The sequence below is a fragment of the Leptosomus discolor genome, unplaced genomic scaffold, assembly GCF_034619465.1.
Source record: "Leptosomus discolor isolate bLepDis1 unplaced genomic scaffold, bLepDis1.hap2 HAP2_SCAFFOLD_138, whole genome shotgun sequence".
In the NCBI taxonomy this organism is placed as follows: domain Eukaryota; kingdom Metazoa; phylum Chordata; class Aves; order Leptosomiformes; family Leptosomidae; genus Leptosomus; species Leptosomus discolor.
In genome coordinates, this window is record NW_028237968.1 from 190,035 (window position 1) to 201,380 (window position 11,346).

Genomic DNA, 11,346 nt, shown 5'->3' on the forward strand with positions numbered 1-11,346 from the left:
GCGTTTAGGGGGTCACCCCCCCCCCCAAAAATAAACTTGGGGGGCGAATCCCCCATGGGGGGGGTTGTGACATCACTCGGGGCCACCCTTTTTACATCGCAACCCCCCTCCCCTCCGCCATGACGTCACGAGGGGGGGGGGGGCACATCCGCCTTCGTCCCCTCCTCTTCCTCCCAGAATTTGGGGGGGGGGGGGCGGGGGGGGCACCCCCAGAACCATGGCTGAGGCGGGAGGTGGGTGCCGTCCGTCTTTACGGGGGGTGGGGGGGTGGTTTGGGGGTGAAAAAGGGGGATTTGGGGGCGGTGCTGGGGGGGGGAAGGTTGGTTTGAGGGGGATAATGGGGAGTTTTGGAGGGGATCGGGGTTTGGGGGGAATAATGATGATTTGGGGGGGGGGAATGATTTTGGGGGGGGGAAACGGGGGGTTTGGGGGGAATGATTTTTTTTGGGGGGGGGAACCCGGGGATTTGGGAGAATAATGATGATTTGGGGGGGACAATGGGGATTTTGGGGGGGGGTAAGGGGGGTTTGGGGGGAATAATGATTATTTTTGGAGGGAATAATGATTTTGGGGAGATAGTGGGGCTTTTGGGGGGGAATACTGATGATTTTGGGGGAATAACGATGATTTTTGGGGGGTAACGGGGGTTTGGGGGGAATAATGATTTTTGAGGGGGATAATGATTTTGGGGGGAATAATGATGATTTTTGGGGGGATAATGATGATTTTTGGGGGGATAATGATGATTTTGGGGGGGATAATGGGGATTTTGGGGGGGAATAATGGAAGATTTGGGGATGGGATAATGATTGGGGGGGGAATAATGATTTGGGGGGGATAATGGGGATTTGGGGGGAATAATGATGATTTTGGGGGGATTATGAGGATTTTGGGGAGATAATGGGGATTTCATGGGGGAATAATGATGATTTGGGGGGGAATAATGATTTTTCTGATGAAATAATGATTTTTTGGGGGGGATAATGGGGATGTTGGGGGATAATGATGATTTTGGGGGGGATAATGGGGCTTTTGGGGGGAATAATGATGATTTTGGGGGATAATGGGGTTTTTGCGGGGAATAATGATAATTTGGGGGGTATAATGGGGATGTTGGGGGGATAATGGGGATTTTTGGAGGGGAGAATGATTTTGGGGGGGAAAATGGGGATTTGGGGTGGCTGCTGGGGGGGGGCAATGCCATTTTCGGGGGGATAACGGGGATTTTTGGAGGGGGATAATGATCGGGGGGGGAATAATGGGGATTTTGGGGGAAATAATGATAATTGGGGGGGGATAACGGGGATTTGGGGTGAAATAATGATGATTTTTGCGGGATAACGGGGATTTTGGTAGGAATAATGACTATTTTGGAGAGGATGACGGGGATTTGGGGGGAAATAATGGTGATTTGGGGAGGATAGTGTCGATTTGGGGGGGGATAACTGTGATTTTTGAGGGGGGGAATAATTTCTGGGAAATCCTTGGGGTCGTGGGGGGAGAATTTTGGGGAGGCTCCCCGGGATTTTAGGGAGGCTCTGGGAGCTCAACCCCACCCGGGCAGTAAATTTTGGGGCCCAACGCCTGATTTTTGGCGGGGGGGGGGTGTGTGTGTGTGTGGTGGGGGGGGGGTGTGTGTGTTTCTTCTCCCTCCGCAGCCTCCCCCGGCGCCGCCGCCTCCGCGTCCCCCCGCGAGGGTCCCGCTGCCTCTTCCTCCTCCTCCTCCTCCTCCTCCTCCTCCTCCCCCCCAGGCATGGAGGCCGAAGCGGACCCCCCCCCCCAGCGGGGCTCCCCCTCCCTCCGTGGCGGGACCCCCCCTCAACCTCCCCTTGATCCTGGAGGAGCTCCGGGTCCTCCAGCAGCGCCAGCTCCACCAGATGCAGATGACGGAGGAGATCTGCCGGCAGGTGCTGCTCCTGGGGACCCTGGAGCACCCCAAAACCCCCCTCCCCCCAAAAAACGACCCCCCCAAACCCCATTTCTTCCATCTTTTCCCGCCTTTCCCCGCCGCCGCGCGGGGCCTCAAAAGCGAAGCCGCCGCCGCCGCCGCCGCCGCCGCCGCCGCCGCCTTCCTCCCGGCGTTGGCCGGAGGGTCTTCCCCGGGTCTCCTGCGCCCTAAAAACATCGGGGGGGATTCGGGGAACCCCCGGCACGAGTGCGGCTTTTGCGGGAAAGCTTTCGGCAGCGACAGCGCCCGCCAGATCCACCTCCGGTCGCACACGGGCGAGAGGCCCTACAAGTGCAACGTCTGCGGCAACCGCTTCACCACCCGCGGCAACCTGAAGGTGCACTTCCACCGGCACCGCGAGAAGTACCCCCACGTGCAGATGAACCCCCACCCCGTCCCCCAGCACCTCGATTACCTCCTCCCGGCGCCGGCGGCCGCCCAGCCCCTCGCCGCGGCCAACCCGCCGCTGGCCGCCCCCGCCCAACCGCCCGGCGCGGCCCCTCAGAGCCTCACCGGCGACACCCAAAGCCTCGCCGGGGCCGCCCAACCGCTCGCCGCGGCCAACCCGCTCAACGCGGCCGCCGAACACCCCGCCGGCACCGCCCAACCCGCCAGCGCGGCCAACCAGCTCAACGCGGCCAACCAGCAGCTCAACGCGACCAACCAGCAGCTCAACGCGGCCAACCAACTCAACGTGACCAACCAACTCAACGCGACCAACCACCAACTCAACGCGACCAACCACCAACTCAACGCGACCAACCAACTCAACGCGACCAACCACCAACTCAACGCCGCCGCCCAACCGCTCAACGCGGCCGCCCCCCACCTCCCCGCCACCGCCCACCCCCTCGCCGCGCCCGCCCAGCCCCTCGCCGCGCCCGCCCCCCACCTCACCGCCTTCCACAAGCTGCTCCTCCTGAAGGCCACCGAGGGCAGGTCCAAGGGCGGCGACGAGAACACCCCCCCCGGCAAACCCTGGGCGCTCCTGGCCGCCCGCTGGAAGGGACCCCCCGTGTTTTGGGAGGCGGCGGCGGCAGCGGCGGCGGCGCCGTCGGAAACCTCCAAACTGCAGCAGCTGGTGGAGAAGATCGACCACGCGCCCAACGCGGCGGCTTCGGCGGCGGCGGCGGCCTCCTCTTCCTCCTCCTCCTCCTCCTCCTCCTCCTCCTCTTCCTCCTCCTCCTCCTCCTCCTCGCCGGACCCGCCGCGGCACCAGTGCCCCGTGTGCCGGCGGGTGCTGAGCTGCCCCCGCGCCCTGCGGCTGCATTTTGGGCAACACGGCGGCGTTTCGGGGGGGGTTTTGGGGGGCGCCGAGCGCCCCTTCCGGTGCAAGGTCTGCGGGCGCTGCTTCTCCACCCGGGGGAACCTGCGGGCGCATTTCGGGGGGCACCGCGGGGGCCCCCCCAACTCCTGCCCCCTCTGCCAGAAGAAGTTCACCAACGCCCTCGGCCTCCAGCACCACGTGCGCCTCCACCTCGGGGGCAGCTGCCCCACGGCGCCCCCCAAAGCGGGGGGGTCCCCCCCGGCGAGGGCGAGTCGCGGCCCGGGGGAAGCCCGTCGGGGAAGGGGGGACCCCCCCAAAGCGGGGGGAACCCTCAGAGGCGGGGGAACCCTCCGAATGGAGGGAAACCCCCGTTCGGAGCGGGGAGCCCCGAAACTGGAGGGAGCCCCCAGTTAATAAGGGGGGACTCCCCGATCGGGGGGACCCTCCCAATAGGGGGGAGTGGCGAAATCGGGGGGAACCCCCCGTTCATAGGGGGACGCCTCAAATCGGGGGGAACCTCCAAATCGGGGGGAACCCCCAAATAATAGGGGGGAAACCCCAATAATAGGGGGGAAACCCCAAATCGGGGGAAACCCCCAAATAATAGGGGGGAATCTCCAAATAGGGGGCAACCCCGAAATAGGGGGGAACCCCCAAATAATAGGGGGGGCGCCCCAACTAGGGGGGAGCCCCGAAATAGGGGGGAACCCCCCAGTCGTCGGAGGGACCCCCCAGATCATCGGGGGCAACCTCCAAATCGGGGCCACGCCCCAAATCGGGGGGAACCCCCAGATCGGGGGCACCCCCCAAATCATCGGGGGGAACCTCCAGCTAGCGGGGAAGCTCCAAATAATAGGGGGGACCCCCCAAATAAGGGGGGACCCCGAAATAAGGGGGCGCGCTGTGAAGAGGAGAGCTCCGAGGAGGAGGAAGAGGAGGACGAAGGCTCCGAGGAAGAGGAGGACGAGGACGAGGAGGAGGAGGGGAGCAGCCCAAGCGGCCCCCCCTGACCGATGAAGAAGAGGGGGAGAAATTGGGGGGCGACGAGCCCCCCCAAACCACAGGGGACCCCAAAACTGCTGGAGGAGGAGGAGGAGGAGGGGAGGAAGGCGCGGATTCAACCGAAGCAGCGAGGAAGAAGGTAAGGGGGGCCTACCCCGAGATAATGGGGGGGGGGGGGGTTTGGGGTGTCCCCCCCCACTCAAGGGGTGCCCTGACACCCCTCTCTCTCTCCCCCCCCCCCCCAACAGGTCGCCCCAAAATGGACGCCGCCCCCCCGCCACCGCCCGCCGCCGCCCGCCGCCGCGAACCCCCCCCCAATCCCGCGGGATTTCCTGCGGGAGCCCGGGACCCCCCTCATTTCCCAGGGGTCCCCCCCAAATTCCATGGGGGAACCCCAAAATACAACCCCCTTCCCCCTTTAGGACCCCCCCTGGACCCCAAATACAAGGGGGAAGGGGAGAAATAGGTTAATTAGCGGGGGGTGAGGGGTGACCCCCCCTGCACCCTAACCCCCCCTGCACCCCAAAAATCCTCCCATTGTACCCCAAAATTGCCACCGCCCCGGTAGCCATGTAATTAAAGCCGTTCGCTGCCCCCCCCCGCCTCTTGTCTGTGATTTAGCGGATTTGAGCCCCAAAAATGAGGGGTTCCCCCCAAAAAATGGCCATTTCTTGGAAAAAAAAAAAAAAGAGGGTTCCCACCGAAAGAAAGGGGTTTTCCACAAAAAAAGGGGGGTTCCCCCCCAAAAAAGGGGCTTTCCCCACATAAACAACGGCCTTTTCCTCCCCAAAATGGGGGGGTTCTTGCAAAACAATGGGGGGTTCCTACCAAAAAAAAAAGAGTTTTCCACAAAAAAGAGGGGGGTTTCCCTCCAAAAAAGGGGGGTGTCCTACTAAAAAAGTGTGTTTCCTCCCCAAAAATGGGGTTTTCTACAAAAAAGGGAGGTTTATCCCCCCAAAAAGGGTTTTCCCGCCAAAGGGGGTTCCCCCCAAAAATGGTGTTTTCTTCCCCAAAATAGGGTTTCTCACCAAAAAATGGGGATTTTCTACCAAAACAAAAAGGGGGGTTCCTCCCCCCAAAATGGGGATTCCTTGCAAAAAATGGGATTTTCTATAAAAAAGGGAAGTATATCCCCCAAAAGGATGTTTCCCAACAAAAATAGGGTTTCCCCCAAAAAAGGCGGTTTCTCCCCAAATAAAGGAGTTTTCCCACAAAAAAAGGGTTTTTTCCACAAAAGAAGGGTGTTTCCTAGAAAAAAGGGGGTCTCCCCACCGAAAAAAGAGGGTTCTCCCCCCAAAACCGGGCTCTGCCAGGCCAAAAGATGGCGGCGGGAGCCCTCAACAAAGATGGCGGCGGTTGCCATGGCGCCCGCGTGGGGGAGAGGCGCCAACCTTCAAAATGGCGGCGGTTGCCATGGAACCCGCGGGGTGGGTGGTGCCAACCCTCAAAATGGCGGCGGTTACCATGGTACCCGCGGGGGGAGGAGGGGGCCCGCGGGGCGGGGCAGGCCCCCGCACTCAAAATGGCGGCGGTTGCCATGGCACCCGGAGAGGTGGGGCGGGGGAAGGCGCCAGCTCTCAAAATGGCGGCGGTTGCCATAGCGCCCAGGCGCCAGCTCTCAAAATGGCGGCGGTTGCCATAGCGCCCGCTCTGGGGCCGGTGCCAAGCCTTAAAATGGCGGCAGTTGCCATGGCGCCCGCCCGCACTTGGCGCCCTCCTCCAAAATGGCGGCGGCGGCTTCAGGTATTTCCGGCGCTTTCCGGTTCCGGGCGAAAAAGCCGCGGCGGGACCCGGCGGAGGCGGCGACCGATCGCGGCGGCTCCCGGTGGATCCCGGCGGCGTCCGCCATGTCGGACACGTGGAGCTCGATCCAGGCCCACAAGAAGCAGCTGGACTCGCTGCGGGAGCGGCTGCAGCGGCGGCGGAAGCAGGACCCGCTGGGTGACGGCGGGGTCAGGGGTCACGGGGGGGGGGGGTGGGGGGGTGGTAATGAGGGCGGGGTCAGGGGTTGAGGGGGGCGGGGGTTAATGAGGGGGGTTCAGGGGTTAATGAGGGGGGCGGGGTTAATTAGGGGCGGTCTGGGGTTAATGAGGGGCTGAGGGATTAAAGAAGGGTTAATGAGGGGGGTCCGGGGTTAATGGGGGGGGTCAGGGGTTAATGAGGGGGGCGGGGTTAATGAGGGGCTGGGACTAATGAGGGGTCAGGGGTGAATGAGGGGGGCGGGGGTTAATGAGGGGCTGGGACTAATGAGGGGTTAGGGGTGAATGAGGGGGGGCGGGGTTAATGAGGGGCTGGGACTAATGAGGGGTCAGGGGTTAATGAGGGGTGTCAAGAGTTAATGATGGGTTAATGAGGGGGGGTCGGGGTTAATGAAGGGGACCAGGGGTTAATGAGGGGGTGGGGCTTAATGAGGGGGTTGGGTTAATGAGGGGCTAATGAAGGGGTCAGGGGCTAATGAAGGGGTCAGGGGTTAATGAGGGGTTAATGAAGGGGTCAGGGGTTAATGAAGGGGACCAGGGGTTAATGAAGGGGTGGGGGTTAATGAGGGGGTTGGGTTAATGAGGCGTTAATGAAGGGGTCAGGGGTTAATGAGGGGGTCAGGGTTCAATGGGGCCCAGTGGCCAATTGGAGGGCGGGGTGAGGGGCGGGGTCAGAGCCTAACAGGCCCCTCCCCCCTCCCAGACCCCCGCCATGGCGACCCCCCTCGCACCTCCAGCCCCCGCCCCCCCCTCCTCCCCCCCACCCCCCCCCCACCCCAAGCCCCACCCCCCTCCTCTCCCCCCACCTCCACGCTGGAGGAGGCGGCGGCGGCGGCGGCGGAGGAGGGGCGAGCGCCAGCCCCGCCCCTTCCGCCGTCACCGCTGACCTCATCACCGACCCCGCCCTCGAGCGCCGCTCCTCACCTCCACCTCGCCGACCTCGCCCTCCCCCTCCCCACCGACGCCGTCGCCATTTGCCGCGCCATCGCCACCGTAAGGCCCCGCCCTCTCGCTCAGCCCCTCCCCCCGCCTCGCTAAAGCCCCACCCGCCCACCCCTCACTTGACCCCTCCCCCCCAGCCCGACGCCCCCGTCACCCGCCGCGGGGTGGAGAGTCTCCTCCAGAAGTTCGCGGCGCAGGAGCTGATCGAGGTGCGGCGGGGGCTGCTGGAGGACGACCCGGCGCGTCCCACCGTCGTCACCTACGCCGACCACTCCAAGCTGTCGGCCATGACGGGGGGCGGAGCCGGAAGGAGAACGGCGGGAGGAAGCGGCGGGGCGGAGGCCGGCGGGAGCGGGGCGGGCGGCGGGGGGCGGCGGGCGGCGGGCGGGAGGCGGGGGGCGGGGAGGGCGGGGAAGGAGGCGGCGAAGAAGTCGCGGAAGCAGGCGTCCGACGTGGACCTGGAGATCGAGAGCTTGCTGAGCCAGCAGTCCACCAAGGAGCAGCAGAGCAAGAAGGTGGGTGGGGTGACGCGCAAGATGGCGGAGGAGACCCTTGGGGGCTCCTCGGAGGGTTGAGGTGTTGGAGGTGCCACCAGGGAGAAGGTGGGTTGGCCACCAAGATGGTGGAGGAGACCCTTGGGGGCTCCTCGAAGGGTTGAGGTGTTGGAGATGCCACCAGGGAGAAGGTGGGTTGGCCACCAAGATGGTGGAGGATGCACTTGGGTGCTTCTCGATGGGTTGAAGCCTTGGAGGTTCCACCAAGAAGAAGGTGGGTTGGCCACCAAGATGGCGGAGGAGACCCTTGGGGGCTCCTCGAAGGGTTGAGGTGTTGGAGGTGCCACCAAGGAGAAGGTGGGTTGGCCACCAAGATGGCAGAGGACACCCTTGGGGGCTTCTCGAAGGGTTGAGGTGTTAGAGATGCCACCAGGAGAAGGTGGGTTGGCCACAAGATGTTCCTCAAAGGGTTGAGGTGTTGGAGGTGCCACAGGGAGAAGGTGGGTTGGCCACCAAGATGGCGGAGGATGCAACTTGGGTGCTTCTCGAAGGGTTGAAGCCTTGGAGGTTCCACCAAGAAGAAGGTGGGTTGGCCACCAAGATGGCGGAGGACACCCTGGGTGCTCCTCAAAAGGTTGAGGTGTTGGAGGTGCCACCAAGGAGAAGGTGGGTTGGCCCACCAAGATGGGCGGAGGAGACCCTTGGGGGCTCCTCAAAGGGTTGAGGTGTTGGAGGTGCCACCAGGGAGAAGGTGGGTTGGCCACCAAGATGGTGGAGGAGACCCTTGGGGGCTCCTCGAAGGGTTGAGGTGTTGGAGGTGCCACCAGGGAGAAGGTGGGTTGGCCACCAAGATGGTGGAGGCGACCCTTGGGTGCTTCTCGAAGGGTTGAAGCCTTGGAGGTTCCACCAAGAAGAAGGTGGGTTGGCCACCAAGATGGTGGAGGCGACCCTTGGGGGCTCCTCGAAGGGTTGAGGTGTTGGAGATGCCACCCGGGAGAAGATGGGTTGGTCACCAAGATGTTCCTCAAAGGGTTGAGATCTTGGAGGTCCCACCAAGGAGAAGGTGGTGGTGGTTTCACCCCAAGATGGTGGCGAAGACCCTTGGGTGCTCCTCAGCGGGTCGACTTTTTGAGATCCCACCACGCACAAGATGGTTTCCCCCCAAAGTTGTCCCCAGGAGGGTTGGGGGGGGGGGGGGTCTGAGGCCCACCCCACCGTCGCGATGTCCACATGTTGTTGTCGTGTCCCGTGTCCCCCCCCTCCAGGTCAGCCAGGAGATCCTGGAGCTCCTCAACACCACCACGGCCAAGGAACAGTCCATCGTGGAGAAGTTCCGGTCGCGGGGGCCGGGCCAGGTGCAGGAGTTCTGCGACCCACGGCACCAAGAGGAGTGTGTCAAGGCCACCGGCGCCGACCGGCCCTGCCGCAAGCTCCACTTCCGGTCGGTCACCCGGGCCCCGCCCCCCACCGCCTTCTCCAGCTCCCCGTGTCCTCCTCCTCCCTCCTCCTCCAGCCACCCATCGCCTGCTGATGTTCTCCTGATGTTCCCCCATGTCCTCCTCCACTCATCACCTGATGTTTCCCCCGATGTTCTTCTCCACCCATCCATCTCCCCATGGTCTCCATCCATCTCCCCGTGTTGTCCACCACTTCCCCACGTCCTCCTCCATCTCTCTCCCCATGTTGTTCTTCTCCATTCTCCTCCCATCTCCTGACGTTCTCCTTCTTCATCTCCCGACGTCCTTCTCTATCCCTCCACCTCCTGAGGTTCTCCTCCTCCATCTCCCCATGTCCTTCTCTATCCCTCCACCTCCTGAGGTTCTCCCCCTCCATCTCCCCATGTTCTCCTCCTCTATCCTCCACCTCCTGAGGTTCTCCCCCTCCATCTCCCCATGTTCTCCTCCTCCACCTCTCCATCTCCTGATGTTCTCCACCCATCCATCCCATGTCCTTCTCCATCTCCCCACGTCTTTCTCTATCCCTCCACCTTCCTGAGGTTCTCCTCCTCCTCCATCCTCCACCTCCTGAGGTTCTTCTCCTCCATCTGCCCATGTTCTCCTCCATCTCTCCATCTCCTGATGTTCTCCATCCATCCATCCATCCCATGTCCTTCTCTGTCTGCCCACATCCTCTATCCCTCCACCTCCTGAGGTTCTCCTCCTCCTCCATCTCCCCATGTTCTCCTCCTCCATCTCCTGACGTTCTTCTCCTCCATCTGCCCATGTTCTCCTCCATCTCTCCCATCTCCTGATGTTTTCCATCCATCCATCCCACGTCCTTCTCTATCTCCCCACGTCCTTCTCTATCCCTCCACCTCCTGAGGTTCTCCCCCTCCTCCATCCATCCCTCCATCTCCTGAGGTTCTTCTCCTCCATCTCCCCATGTTCTCCTCCTCCACACTCTCATCTCCTGATGTTCTCCACCCATCCATCCCATGTCCTCCTCCATCTCCCCATGTTCTCCTCCTCCATCTCCTGAGGTTCTTCTGCTCCATCTGCCCATGTTCTCCTCCATCTCCTGATGTTTTCCATCCATCCATCCCACATCCTTCTCCATCTCCCCACGTCCTTCTCTATCCCTCCACCTCCTGAGGTTCTCCTCCATCCATCCCTCCATCTCCTGAGGTTCTTCTCCTCCATCTCCCCATGTTCTCCTCCTCCATCTCCCCATGTTCTCCTCCTCCATCTCCCCATGTTCTCCTCCTCCATCTCTCCATCTCCTGATGTTCTCCACCCATCCATCCCACGTCCTTCTCCATCTCCCGAGGTTCCCCCTCCCTCCCTGGCCCCGCCCCTCACCCCGCCCCCTGTCCTCCAGCCGCATCATCAACAAGCACACGGACGAATCGCTGGGCGACTGCTCCTTCCTCAACACCTGCTTCCACATGGACACCTGCAAGTACGTCCACTACGAGATCGACGCCCCGCCCGAGACCCCCGCCCGGCGCCCGCAGCCCGCCCCACCCCCACCACCCCCGCGCCCGCAGCCCCCCCCAGGACCTCAGCCGGCCCCCGCCCCCCGACGCCGGCGCCGATCGACTCTTCCCGCCTCAGGTAACGGCCGCGGGGCGGAGGGGCTTCTCCAAAGATCGTGGCGGTTTGGAAGGTGTTCGCCAAAAATGGTTGAGTTTTGGAAGGTCTTTGCCGAAGATCGTGGGGGTTTGGAGGGTTTTCGCCAAAAATCTTGAGGTTTTGGAAGAGCTTCGCCAAAAATCGTTGAGGTTTGGAAGGGTTTCGCCAAAAACCTTGAGGTTTTGGAAGGGTTTCGCCAAAAATCGTTTAGGTTTGGAAGGGTTTCGCCAAAAACCTTGAGGTTTTGGAAGGGTTTCGCCAAAAACCTTGAGGTTTTGGAAGGGTTTCGCCAAAAATCTTGAGGTTTTGGAAGGGTTTCGCCAAAAATCGTTGGGGTTTGGAAGGGTTTCGCCAAAAATCGTTGGGGTTTGGAAGGGTTTCGCCAAAAATCATTGAGGTTTGGAAGGGTTTCGCCAAAAATCTTGAGGTTTTGGAAGGGTTTCGCCAAAAATTGTTGCGTTTTGGAAGGTCCTTTCCAAAGATCGTTGGGTCTTGGAGGGTGCTCGCCAAAAATCCAGAGGTTTGGGAAGGTCTTTTCCAAAGATCGTGGGGGTTTGAAGGGTTTTCGCCAAAAATCTTGAGGTTTTGGAAGGTCTTTTCCCAAGATCCTTGGGTTTTGGAGGGTTTTCGCCAAAAACCTTGA

The 11,346-nt window shown here is 61.8% G+C and overlaps 1 protein-coding gene across 1 annotated transcript; it reads left to right on the plus strand.

The window, feature by feature from the left end:
• Positions 1 to 6,064: 6,064 nt before the first annotated feature.
• On the plus strand, positions 6,065 to 10,943 carry METTL3 (methyltransferase 3, N6-adenosine-methyltransferase complex catalytic subunit). The gene is given in 6 exon segments (XM_086481534.1): positions 6,065 to 6,153; positions 7,108 to 7,189; positions 7,276 to 7,653; positions 8,898 to 9,073; positions 10,450 to 10,642; positions 10,644 to 10,943. Coding segments are annotated over 6 exon segments (1,218 nt in total).
• Positions 10,944 to 11,346: the final 403 nt, after the last annotated feature.